Genomic DNA, 14,502 nt, shown 5'->3' with positions numbered 1-14,502 from the left:
GGTAGTGTTCATGGGTTCAATGTCCATTCAGAAATCGGATGGCAGAGGGAAAAAAGCTGTTTCTGAATCATTGACTGTGTGCCTTTACGCTTCTGTACCTCCTTCCTGATGGTAGCAATGAGAACAAGACATGACCTGGGTGATGGGGTTCTTAATGATGGCTGCTGCCTTTTTGAGGCATCTTTCCTTGAAGATGTCCTGGATACTATGAAGGCTAGTGCCCGTGATGGAGCTGATTGTTTACAACTCTCTGCAGAAGTTTGTAAAAGATTGTGCAGAGTACTAATGGTCAGTATGCATATAGAGTAATGGAGAGAATGCAAAAAGAACGTAAAATAGATCTGACTCCCCTCTTTGAACTTCTCCACGTACTGAAGTACTGGTGTGAGTTTGCTTCTAATTGTGTGTCAATACTTTCTGAGAATTCCCAAAGGCCTATGATCATTGTTATTCAAGAATATGGTCATGGTGGCTCAGGTCATTACAGCTCCTTTCAAATCAGTCTAGCTAAAGAACAGATCTTTGCAAGAGCAAACACGAGGAAATCTGCAGATGCTGGAAAATCGGCTGGTGTGGAATCCTGCGTCTGGTGCTCCCCGTGTGGCCTTTTATATATTGGTGAGACCCAACGCAGACTGGGAGACCGTTTCGCTGAACACCTGTGCTCTATCTGCCAGAGAAAACAGAATCTCCCAGTGGCCACACATTTTAATTCCACATCCCATTCCCATTCTGATATGTCTATCCATGGCCTCCTCTACTGTCAAGATAAAGCCAAACTCAGGTTGGAAGAACAACACCTTATATACCAGCTGGGTAGCCTCCAACCTGATGGCATGAACATTGACTTCTCTAATTTCCATTAATGCCCCTCCTCCCCTACTTACCCCCATCCCTGATATATTTAGTGTTTCTCCCCCTCCTTTTTTTTCTCTCTCTGCCCATCACTCTGCCTGTTCTCCAACTCCCTCTGGTGCTCCCCTCCCTCTTTCTTTCTCCCTAGGCCTCCTGTCCCATGATCCTTTCCCTTCTCCACCTCTGTATCCCTTTACCAATCACCTTTCCAGCTCTCAGCTTCACCCCACCCACTCCTGTCTTCTCCTATCATTTTGCACTTTCCCCTCCCCCTCCTACTTTCAAATCTCTTACTATCTTTCCTTTCAGTTAGTCCTGATGAAGGGTCTCGGCCAGAAACATCGACAGTGCTTCTCCCTATAGATGCTGGCTGGCCTGCTGTGTTCCACCAGCATTTTGTGTCTTTGCAAGAGATTCAGATGCTTAGTTAAGCTCAGGGGTACTGATTGTTCATCAAAAGGGCCAAGTCTGATCATTCTCAATTTAAACAAAATGTCCCAGATGGTTGGAAGTTTTGCAAGAGAAGATGGAGGAGGACACAGAGAATGGATGGTCTGCCTTGTGACACTATTTTCTATCTAAAGATACAAAAGTTATTCCTTCTCCAACCAATTAAAACAATCCAATAACCCTACACAATTAGTGTTCTTGGAATTGAGGCTAACAGTGTCCTTTGTTAAGTCTGATTATTTGGGGTATATGGGGTTACAGTTCCACCTGTCTTTTATTTCAGTCTGAAGCTACTGATAATATTAACATTCACGTTATATCAGAAACACATGGGAATGTGAGAAGTGGCTCTGAAACAGGTTGTCTATGTCAATAAAGCAGCCAATATATACCGTAATTGATGGGATAAAGAGCCTGTTTCTGATTTTTAGCAATCATAATATTACACTCCCATGGCTTTGTGCAGGGCAGGTCACGTCTTACTAACTTGATTGAGTTTTTCTGAGGAGGCGACAAAGATAATTCATGAGGGCAGGGCAGTGGATATTGTGTACATGAGCTTTCATAAAGCTTTTGACAAGGCCCCTAATAAAACATAGAATGTTACAGCACAGTACAGGCCCTTCAGCCCACAATGTTATGCTAACAGATTAACCTTCTGCAAGATCAATCTAAGACTTCCCTCCCACATAGCACTCTATTTTTCTATCATCCGTGTGCTATCTGACAGTCACTTAAATGTCTCTAATGTATCTGCCTCTACAACCACCCCTATGTACACACCACTCTCTCTGTAAAAAAAACCTATCCTCTGACATCCCCTTATACTTCCCTCCAATTACCTTAAAGTTATGCCCCTCATATTGGTCATTTACACCCTAGGGAAAAGTATTTAGCTGTCCAATCTATTAATGATCCTTATCATTTTATACACCTCTAATGTTAGGCTGATATAGAAGATTAAAGCAAAGGGGATCCATAGAAACTTGATATCTTGGATTCAAAATTAACTTGGCTATAGAAGGCCGAGGGGAATGGTGCAGGGGTGTTATTCCTACTGGAGGTCTGTGACTAGTGGTGTTCCACAAGGATCAGTGCTGGGATCTCAATGGTTTGTAACGCACAGAAATTATTTGTAAGAAAATGTATGTGGTCTGTTTAGTAAGTCTGAAATGACAGGAAAAAAGTTATGAATAGTGAGGACAGTAGTCAAAGGATAATTGCAGGATATAGACAGTTTGGAAATCTGGGCAGAGAAATGGCAGCAGCAGTTTAATTCAGACAACACAATAAGAAATATGTATACAGTATACACACATTTATATTTCTTACTGTAATTTATAGATTTTTAATGTACTACACTGTACTGCTGCCACAAAACAACAAATTTCATGACCTGTGCCAGTGCTATTGAACCAGATTCTGATTCTGATAGTTTCTTACTGAAATGTAGAGGGAGATTTTCCTAGTCCAGTCTACACTGCATACAGACCTAAGTGGCTACTATTAGCTTGGATCATGCATGTGTAAAGGAGCCTGGCTAATTTTTTTTGGAACAATCACAGTGCCTGTCTCGGCAAATTTCCCCACTCCCCACCCTTGATTAGTAACCACTAAGATTTACAATAGAATGGGGATTATGAGAGGTGTGATTTGAATGACTCTGTTTTTCTGTCCACAGGAGATAACCTCACTGAACATGATGCAATAATAGTCGATGAACATTTGAATGTGAGGGGAATGAAGGTCGTTTTTGCGATAGGAGACTGTGCGCATGTCAATGAACATAAATCAGCTTACACTGCTGAGTTCCAAGCAAATACATGTGTGAAAAATATCATCCACAGCCTTAAACATGAACCTATGGAACTGTACAAACCAGGTAGATATGTCAGAAACAAACTCCAAAAGGTTAAAACAACTTTCATATATATAGCATCATTTATATGGCAAAATTGCTCATGACAGTGTACAGGGAGATTATTTACTTAAAGTTTATTCAAACCTTAGACAACATTTGGAAGACCATGTACAATTCTGGTTGTCACATTGTACACAGGATGTAGGGGTTGTAGAAAAGCTAAGAAGATTTGCAAAGGAATATGCATCAGGAATAGATGAACAGACTGGGCTGGTATGATAAAAGGAAGCCAAGCATCTTTGAAATGTTACAAAGTTTTGATGGATATAGACGTAATGCTTTGACTTGTGGGGAAGAGTTTAACCAGAGGCCATCAGGGTAATAGTCACCAAGAAATTCAACTTGGAATCATTTCAGAATAGTGTGCACAGTGGACAAGTGGCTCACAGTGCCAGAGACCTGGTTTCTTCCCTGACTTCAGATGCTGCCTCCATGGAGTTTGAAAACTCACTCTACGTTCTCAATCACCAGCTGCTCCAGTTTCCTCTCATATCCCAAACATATGCAGATTGTGAGGTTAGTTGCCCACAGTATATTGTCCCTGGTTTATAGGTGCATGGTAGAATCTGGGGAGAGTTGATGGGAATGTGGCGAGAATAAAAAATGGGATTATTGTCAATAGGTGGTGCATGCTGGCACAGAGTCGACGGGCAAAATTATGGATGCATTAACGGGGAGTTCAAAGTAGCATACGCAAGAGAAGGGTCTTGCTGATAGACGTTCAGGGGTTCCCAACCTGGGGTCCATGTTAATGATATGGGTTCATGGCATAAATAAGGTTAGGATGTCACACTTTAGATGAAGGAAGATGGAAGGGGAGCATAAACTGTTGGAACCAAATGGCCCCTCAATGTATATTCATGGTCTTCTGCTACTGTGGCACATCCACTTCAGGGTTCAGAGATACTCTTCTACACACCACTGTTGCATTGCATGGTTTTTTGAGTTACTTGACAGCTTGAACCAGTCTGGCTAATCTCCTCTGACCTCTCTCATTAACAAGGCATTTTCACCCACAGAACTGCCACTCACTGGATGGCTTTTTGTTTATCACACCATTGTCTGTAAACTGTAGAGACTAATGTGCGTGAAAATCCCAGGAGATAGATAAACAACCCTATCTGTCAAGCACCAACAATTATTCCACAGTCAAACTCACTTAGGTCACATTTCATCCCATTCTGATGTTTGTCCTAAACAACAGCTCGACCATGTCTGCGTGTTTTTATGCATTGAGTGGCACATGATTGGCTGACTAGATATTTGCATTAACAAGGAGGTGTACTGAATAAAGTGGCCACTGAGGAATAAAGGAACAGCAGTTATAATGGGTGACTTCAATCTACATATAGATTGGGTGAACCAAATTGGTAAGGGTGCTGAGGAAGAGGATTTCTTGGAATGTATGTGGGATGGTTTTCTGAACCAACATGTCGAGGAACCAACTAGAGAGCAGGCCATTCTAGATTGGGTATTGAGCAATGAGGAAGGGTTATTAACAATCTTGTCGTGTGAGGCCCCTTGGGTAAGAGTGACCATAATATGGTGGAATTCTTCATTAAGATGGAGACTGACATAGTTAATTCAGAAACAAAGGTTCTGAACTTAAAGAAGGGTAACTTTGAAGGTATGAGATGTGAATTAGCTAAGATAGACTGGCAAATAATACTTCAAGGGTTGATGGTGGATATGCAATGGCAAGCATTTAAAGATTGCATGGATGAACTACAACAATTGTTCATCCCAGTTTGGCAAAAGAATAAACCAGGGAAGTTAGTGCACCCGTGGCTGACAAGGGAAATTAGGGATAGTATCAAGTCCAAAGAAGAAACATATAAATTAGCAAAAAAAAGTGGCACACCTGAGGACTGGGAGAAATTCAGAGACCAGCAGAGGAGGACAAAGGGCTTAATTAGGAAAAGGAAAAAAGATCATGAGAGAAAGCTGGCAGGGAACATAAAAACTGACTGTAAAAGCTTTTGTAGATACGTGAAAAGAAAAAGATTGGCCAAGACAAATGTAGGTCCTTTACAGTCAGAAACAGGTGAATTGATAATAGGGAACAAAGACATAGCAGACCAATTGAATAACTACTTTGGTTCTGTCTTCACTAAAGAGGACATAAATAATCTTCCGGAAATAGTAAGGGATCGAGGGTCTAGTGAGGTGGAGGAACTGAGGGAAAGACATGTTAGTAGGGAAATGGTGTTAGGTAAATTGAAGGGATTAAAGGCAGATAAATCCCCAGGGCCAGATGGTCTGCATCCCAGAATGTGTAAGGAAGTAGCCCAAGAAATAGTAGATGTATTAGTGATAATTTTTCAACTCCTTAGATTCTGGATTAGTTCCTGAGGATTGGAAGGTGGTTAATGTAACCCGACTTGTTAAAAAAGGAGGGAGAGAGAAACCGGGGAATTATAGACCGAACACGAGGAAATCTGCAGATGCTGGAAATTCAAACAACAACACACACAAAATATTGGTGGAACCGGTTATAGACCGGTTAGTCTGACATCGGTGGTGGGGAAAATGCTAGAGTCGGTTATCAAAGATGTGATAACAGCACATTTGGAAAGAGGTGAAATCGTCGGACAAAGTCAGCATGGATTTGTGAAAGGAAAATCATGTCTGACGAACCTTATGGAATTTTTTGAAGATGTAACTAGTAGAGTGGATAGGGAGAACCAGTGGATGTGGTATATTTAGATTTTGACAAGGTCCCACACAGGAGGTTAGTGTGCAAACTTAAAGCACACGGTATTGGGGGTATGGTATTGATGTGGATAGAGAATTGGTTGGCAGACAGGAAGCAAAGAGTGGGAGTAAATGGGATCTTTTCAGAATGGCAGGCAGTGACTAGTGGGTTACCGCAAGGGTCAGTGCTGGGACCCCAGTTGTTTACAACATATATTAATGATTTAGACGAGGGAATTAAATGCAAGTTTGCGGATGACACAAAGCTGGGCGGCGGTGTTAGCTGTGAGAAGGATGCTAAGAGGATGCAGGGTGACTTGGATAGGTTAAGTGAGTGGGCAAATTCATGGCAGATGCAATTTAATGTGGATAAATGTGAGGTTATCTACTTTGGTTGCAAGAACAGGAAAACAGATTATTATCTGAACAGTGGCCGATTAGGAAAAGGGGAGATGCAACGAGACCTGGGTGTCATTGTACACAGTCATTGAAGGTGGGCATGCAGGTACAGCAGGCGGTGAAAAAGGCAAATGGTATATTGGCATTCATAGCAAAAGGATTTGAGTACAGGAGCAGGGAGGTTCTATTGCAGTTGTACAAGGCCTTGGTGAGACCACACCTAGAGTATTGTGTGCAGTTTTGGTCCCCTAATCTGAGGAAAGACATTCTTGCCATAGAGGGAGTACAGAGAAGGTTCACCAGATTGATTCCTGGGATGGCAGGACTTTCATATGAAGAAAGACTGGATCAACTAGGCTTATACTCACTGGAATTTAGAAGATTGAGGTGGGATCTTATTGAAACGTATAAAATTCTAACGGGATTGAACAGGCTAGATGCAGGAAGATTGTTTCCGATGTTGGGGAAGTCCAGAATGAGGGGTCACAGATTAAGGATAAAGGGGAAGCCTTTTAGGACCGAGATGAGGAAAAACTTCTTCATACAGAGAGTGGTGAATCTGTGGAATTCTCTGCCACAGGAAACAGTTGAGGCTGGTTCATTGGATATATTTAAGTGGAAGTTAGATATGACCCTTGTGGCTAAAGGGATCAGGGGGTATGGAGAGAAAACAGGTACAGGGTTCTGAGTTGGATGATCAGCCACGATCATATTGAATGGCGGTGCAGGCTCGAAGGGCCGAATGGCCTACTCCTGCACCTATTTCCATGTTTTCTATGAGGGTACTTTGGCTGATAGCAGCGTAGAGGTAGGGAGGGGTATGGTCACGGAGGGAAATTATAGATAAGAATGAGAACATTAGAAGTGACTCTAACAAGCCATCCTAAGTCAGAATGTACTGGAGATGATGGGCGAAGAGCACATGGTTTTGGCAAAGTTTAGGATGCTTGTTTAGAGGTAGAAAAAGAAAGGATATCCATGGATCAAGAGGGAATAAAGGCCCCAGTGAGGAATCCAGCTGGATCTAAGGCAGGAACATAGTTAGACACAGCAGGAAAGGAAGAGGAGAAAATATGTTACCTCATATGGGTTTTAGACAGTTAGACTGGATGCTTTCAGGCTGAATTGCCCTTATGTGCTTAGAAAGTTGGTTTAATTCAGTAATAACTTTGCCTCAGGGTTAATAAAACCAGCCAGCATTTCAACAGCTGTTAATTGGGTAGCAATTTCCCTATGTTAAATATGAACAGACATTGATTATTTGCACTGGAACTTTATTTATTCAGTTATTCAGATACAATGCTGAATAAGATATTCGAGCCACGCCGCCCAGCAAAAAAGGATTTAAACCTAGTCCAATCCCAAGATAACTAACCTACCAACTGGTACATCTTTGGACAGTAGAAGGAAACTGGAGCACCCGGAGGAAACCCACACAGTCATGGAGGAGAACATACAAACTCCTTACAGACAGTGGCGGGAATTGAACCTGGGTCGATGCTACTGTAAAGCGTTGTGCCAACCACTAGGCTATCATGCTGCCCATTATAATAAATGAGAAGGAATACGATCACAAATCTCATGTTCTGGCTTCTTTCCCCTTCCTTTTCAGTCTTGATAATAATAGCTGCTCTTGTTAGGCCATGGTGATACTTCAAATATCAAGGCAGCAAGACAGGCCAACCAAACTGAGGAAATTTTAATGAAGGTGCTAGAGCAAGACGGACCTACATTGAGGAGCTACCCAGAAGATTTGGCCTACTATAGCCTGTTAGTGTGCAGTTCCTATACACTGTACATGGCAGTACACCAAAATACTGTAATAGATTTCAAGCATATAAAAAATTTAACTCTTTGTGGTTTTGCCATAAAAGATAAGTGAATAAACTGCACTTTGCAGTGACAGGAAACTTGTGAACTTAGCAGTGAAGAAATTACTGGGGAGAATTTTCTTTGCTGCTTGAATAAGATATACTAAACAATCAAAATAGGGAGCCCTGGTGAAGGGTCTCGGCCCAAAACGTTGACTGTTATTCATTTCCGCAGATGCTGCCTGACCTGCTGAGTTCCTCCAGCATTTTGTGCGTGTGGCTTTGGGTTTCCAACAGCTGCAGGAAAGGGAGGAATCTGGGACACCCGGATAAAACCCACACAGTCATGGGGGAAATGTACAAACTCCTTACAGAGATCAGTGGGAATTGAACCCAGGTCACTGCACTGTAATAGCATTATGCTAAGAGCTACGCTACAGTGCCACCCAGTTTTCCCTGCAGAACCATCTCGACAACAGACAACACTGACTGTCTTTAGGAAGATGTTCACTATCACCAGCTTATGATCTGGAAGATATGAAGGTGCAGCAGTTTGAACCTGACCTCGGGTGCAATCTATGTGGAATCTTTAAGCTCTCTCTGATCACATGAACTGATTTCTTCCTAAGCCTCCGTTAGATGCTGGCAGATTAATTGCCAAATGGAAATTGACCCTGGTGTAAGTGGGCAGTAGGAAGTTCTGGAGAGAGTTGATGTGCAGGAATATAAGATCGGTGGGGAAACTCCGAGAGCCAGCACAGATAATGGTCTATTTTTATGTCCCATGAGAATATGAGATAATACACCAACATTAATTCTCATTTTAAGATCTGATTATAAACACTCCATTTCACCTTCCATCCTTTCTTAAGACCATAAGATATAAGAGCAGAAGTAGGCCATTCAGCCCTTCAAGTCTGCTCCGCCATTCAATCATGGGCTGATCCAGTTCTTCCTGTCATCCCCACTCTTGCTTTTGTTCGAACCATCCTGGATCTATCATAGATGCTTCTGCATATAGAACATCAAAAGGAAATTGAATAATAGAAGTCATTTATTTTCATGATCTTGGTGATTGATGGTGTACACTTCTCTGATCTTAGGTGCTCCTTACATGATGGTGACAATGGGCCGGAACGATGGCATTGGTCAGATGTGTGGCTGCAACGTTGGGAAGATGATTGTTACTTATGTCAAGAGCAAGGACCTACTGGTTAAAACAAGCTGGAAAAAAATGGACCAAAAGATGCCAAAATGATGAAATTTAATCCCTGCAGTATATAAATAGATTCTGCCTTTCCAGGCTGTCTGATTCAGTGACCCAGTGCCTAATATTTATATCCTTCTTCCGGAATCCTTCTAAATTTTATACATAAAGTTTGTGTTATATAATAAAGGTCAGAGACACTTGGGCCAGAGTATGCAGGTATAAATCCATGCTCGTTTAAAATTCCTAGACCTTGTCCAATTTTTTTAAAATTTGCTAGAATTTTAATCCGTTTGGGAAGCTGGATGGAAATGGTTGGAGCCTAAACGTTTATCCATAGACTGAGAACTGAAAACTGACTTGCTCAAAATTCGCACCACTGGACTTTGCATTTTTAGCATGGACATATAATTGCAAGGGGAAAAGGTGATGGAAAAATGTTAAAAGGAAAAAGCATGAATAAAGGTTTTGTGGACTAGAAATGCATCCAGATGCAACTTTCATAAATATATATACTGTATATAGTAATACAGATGTGAATATGAGATAGGGAGCATCAATATCACATTGCTTCACATAAAAAGGAGATATGTTTACATAGTTCAAAGTTCAAAGTAAATTTATTATCAAAGTATGTAAATGTCACCATATACTTTCCTGTGATTCATTTTCTTGCAGACATTCACTGTAGAACAAATCAATGGAAAACTACACACAAAGACTGTCAAAAAAATCAATCTGCAGAAGAAGACAAACTGTGACACTACTTTCTCCCATGTTACAAAGAGTGGGGTAGGATTGGTTGTGGGCATGCTATAATACCATGTTGGCACTGGAAGCATGGCAACGCTGGCATGCTGCTCCCAACACGTCCTCGGACTGTGGTTATTGTTAACACAAACTACACACTTCACTATATGTTTCAACGCTTCGATGCGCAAATGACAAATAAAACTAAACTTTAGTCTATCCCTCAGACTCTGGCACTTCAGTGAAAACAATCCAACTTCCTCCAACTTCTTCTTAAGGCTAATAAACTCCAATCCAGGTGACATTTTGGTGTACCCACACCACATTCTCTCCAAAACCTCACCAAACCTCCTATAGTATGGAGACCAGGCCTTCACTCAAAACTACAGAATTTTATACAACCTAATCGAAGTTTCATACAGCTGCAACATAACTTGCCTAATTTTATAATTAATGCCCCACCATGTACTTCTTTAACAACCTATCCACCTTCCTTACCATTTTTGGAGAGCTATGGATTTGCATTCCAAGATCCCTCATTGCTCCATTTCCTGTGCTTTCCTCTTCCTTTTGATCTCACAAAATGCATCACCTATGCATCTCATCTTTTCTGTGTTCCTCAGTTCCCCAATCTTTCAAACAGTTATATATCTTCCAGTAATTTCTCCCCTCTCAGTTGGAATTTCATGCAGACAAGTGTGAACTTTGGGAAGGCAAACCAACCCAGGACAAACACAGTAACTGGTTGTGCGCTGATGTGTGTGGTGGAACAGAGAGATCCATAATTCTTTCAGAGTGCCTTGACAGGTAGATGTGGTCATAAAGAAAGCTTTTGGAACATTATCCTTCATAGATCAATGCAACGAGCTTCTGAATTAGGATGGTGAGGATGTGTAAGACATTGGTGAGGCCTAATTTAGGATATTCTGTGCGGTTTTTTACATCTACCTACAGAAAAGATATCAAGAAGATTGAAAAGAGTACAGAAAGAGTTTACAAGGATGTTGCCAAGACTTGAAGAACTGGGCTATAGGGAAAGGTTGAATAAATTAGGGTTTTATCCCCTGGAGCTTGGAGAATGAGGAGAGATTTAGTAGAGGTATATAAAATTATGAGTGGTATGGGTAGGGTAAATGCAATCAGGTTTTGATGGGCCAAAGATCCCCTTTCTGTGCTGCAATGGTCTGTGAATCTTCTTCCATTCCCATTCTGGCTCCCTTATCCCTTTTCTACTCTCACCTGCCCATCTGGTTTCCCTCCTCCTTCCCTTTCTCCCAAGGTCCACTCTCCTCTCCTATGAGACTTCTTCTTCAAACGGTCACCTTTTCCATCCAACACCTCCCAGCTTCTCACTCTGCCCCTCCCTCCCCCATCCCTCAATTGGCTGTACCCCTCACCCCCTAGCTTGTACTCCTTCCCATACCCTCATCTTCTCATTCTGGCTTTTCCCCCTTCCTTTCCAGTTCTGATGAAATGTCTCGGCCTGAAACATCCACTGTTTATTCTTCTCCGTAGCTACTGCCTGTTCTATTGAGCTCCTCCAGCATCTTGTGTGCGTTGCTCTAGATTTCCAGCATTTGCAGAATCTCTTGTGTTTATTCAGCCCCGTGGTTTGTTCATCCTGCAGCATGTGGGAAATCAGGGATACTTCCAATGTCCCTGGCGACTAGTGTGTCCAACTGCAGCTTCTGGCAGACCGCATTGAGCGTCTGGAGCTGCGATTGGATTCATACTGGAGCGTCCGCGATGGTGAGAAAGTCGTGAATAGCACGTTCAGTGAGTTGGCCACACCGCAGGTAAAGGCTACACAGGCAGAAAGGGAAGGGGTGGCCACTAGACAGCGTAGCAGTAGGCAGGTAGTGCAGGAGTCCCCCGAGGTCATCTCCCTCCTAAACAGATATACTGTTTTGGATACTGTTGGGGGAGATGTCTCATCGGGGAAGGCAGCAGCAGCCGAGTTCATTGCACCATGGGTGGCTCTGCGGCACAGGAGGGAAGGAAAAGGAGTGGGAGAGCTATAGTGATAGGGGATTCGATTGTAAGGGGAATAGATAGGCGTTTCTGCGGCAGCAAACGAGACTCCAGGATGGTATGTTGCCTCCCCGGTGCAAGGGTCAAGGATGTCTCTGAGCGGTTACAGAACATTCTGGAATGGGAGGGTGAACAGCCAGTGGTTGTGGTGCACATAGGTACCAACGATATAGGTAAAAAACGGGATGAGGTCCTACAAGGTGAATTTAGGGAGTTAGGAGATAAACTAAAAAGTAGGACCACAAAGGTGATAATCTCTGGATTACTACCAGTGCCATGTGCTAGTCAGAGTAGAAATAGGAGGATATTTCAGATGAATACGTGGCTTGAAAAATGGTGCAAGGGGGAGGGATTCAAATTACTGGGGCATTGGAACCAGTTCTGGGGGAGGTGGGACCGGTATAAACAGGACGGTCTGCACCTGGGCTGGACTGGAACCAATGTCTTAGGGGGAGCTACTGCTGTTCAGGAGGCTTTAAACTAATGTGGCAGGGGGATGGGAACAAGTGCAGAGAGACAGAGGGGTGTAAAATGAGGGTAGAAGCAAACAGTAGTAAGGTGAAAAGTAAAAGTGGCAGGCAGGCAAATCCAGGGCAAGAAGCAAAAAGGGCCATTTTTCAACATAATTGTATAAGGGCTAAGAGTGTTGTAAAAACAAGCCTGAAGGCTTTGTGTGTCAATGCGAGGAGCATTCGTAACAAGGTGGATGAAATGAATGTGCAGATAGTTATTAATGAATATGATATAGTTGGGATCACAGAGACATGGCTCCAGGGTGACCAAGGATGGGAGCTCAACATCCAGGGATATTCAATATTCAGGAGGGATAGACAGGAAAGAAAAGGAGGTGGGGTAGCATTGCTGGTTAGAGAGGAGATTAACGCAATAGAAAGGAAGGACATTAGCCTAGAGGATGTGGAATCGATATGGGTAGAGCTGCATAACCCTAAGGGGCAGAAATCGCTGGTGGGAGTTGTGTACAGGCCACCTAACAGTAGTAGTGAGGTTGGGGATGGCATTAAACAGGAAATTAGAAATGCGTGCAATAAAGGAACAGTAGTTATAATGGGTGACTTCAATCTACATATAGATTGGGTGAACCAAATTGGTAAGGGCGCTGAGGAAAAGGATTTCTTGGAATGTATGCGGGATGGTTTTCTGAACCAACATATCGAGGAACCAATTAGAGAGCAGGCCATTCTAGATTGGGTATTGAGCAATGAAGAAGGGTTAGTTAGCAATCTTGTCGAGTGAGGCCCCTTGGGTAAGAGTGACCATAATATGGTGGAATTCTTCATTAAGATGGAGAGTGACATTGTTAATTCAGAAACAAAGGTTCTGAACTTAAAGAAGGGTAACTTTGAAGGTATGAGATGTGAATTAGCTAAGATAGACTGGCAAATGATACTTCAAGGGTGGATGGTGGATATGCAATGGCAAGCATTTAAAGATTGCATGGATGAACTACAACAATTGTTCATCCCAGTTTGGCAAAAGAATAAACCAGGGAAGGTAGTGCACTCGTGGCTGACAAGGGAAATTAGGGATAGTATCAAGTTCAAAGAAGAAACATATAAATTAGCAAATAAAAGCGACACACCTGAGGACTGGGAGAAATTCAGAGACCAGCAGAGGACAAACAGCTTAATTAGGAAAGGGGAAAAAAAATTATGAGAGAAAGCTGGCAGGGAACATAAAAACTAACTGTAAAAGCTTTTATAGATATGTGAAAAGAAAAAGACAAATGTAGGTCCTTTACAGTCAGAAACAGGTGAATTGATCATAGGGAACAAAGATATGGCAGACCAATTGAATAACTACTTTGGTTCTGTCTTCACTAAGGAGGACATAGATAATCTTCCGGAAATAGTAAGGGACCGAGGGTCTAGTGAGGTGGAGGAACTGAGGGAAATACATGTTAATAGGGAAGTGGTGATAGGTAAATTGAAGGGATTAAAGGCAGATAAATCCCCAGGGTCAGATGGTCTGCATCCCAGAGTGTGTAAGGAAGTAGCCCAAGAAATAGTGGATGCATTAGTGATAATTTTTCAAAACTCCTTAGATCCTGGATTAGTTCCTGAGGATTGGAGGGTGGTTAATGTAACCCGACTTTTTAAAAAAGGAAGGAGAGAAAAACCAGGGAATTTTAGACCGGTTAGTCTGACATCGGTGGTGGGGAAAATGCTAGAGTCGGTTATCAAAGATGTGATAACAGCACATTTGGAAAGAGGTGAAATCATCGGACAAAGTCAGCATGGATTTGTGAAAGGAAAATCATGTCTGACGAATCTTATAGAATTTTTTGAAGATGTAACTAATAGAGTGGATAGGGGAGAGCCAGTGGATGTGGTATATTTAGATTTTCAAAAGGCTTTTGACAAGGT

The 14,502-nt window shown here is 42.3% G+C and overlaps 1 protein-coding gene across 1 annotated transcript in view; it reads left to right on the top strand.

The window, feature by feature from the left end:
- LOC132379115 (ferroptosis suppressor protein 1-like) overlaps window positions 1-9,477 on the top strand; it is a 28,386-nt gene extending 18,909 nt beyond the window's left edge. The window contains exons 7-8 of the mRNA XM_059946695.1: window positions 2,987-3,187; window positions 9,234-9,477. Coding sequence (XP_059802678.1) covers window positions 2,987-3,187; window positions 9,234-9,388 — 356 coding nt within the window. The 3' untranslated portion in view covers window positions 9,389-9,477. The remainder of the gene's footprint in view (window positions 1-2,986; window positions 3,188-9,233) is intronic.
- The last annotated feature ends 5,025 nt before the right edge of the window (window positions 9,478-14,502 follow it).

Source organism: Hypanus sabinus, chromosome 21, assembly GCF_030144855.1.
Source record: "Hypanus sabinus isolate sHypSab1 chromosome 21, sHypSab1.hap1, whole genome shotgun sequence".
Lineage (NCBI taxonomy): Eukaryota > Metazoa > Chordata > Chondrichthyes > Myliobatiformes > Dasyatidae > Hypanus > Hypanus sabinus.
This window is presented reverse-complemented; position numbering and strand designations above follow the sequence as displayed.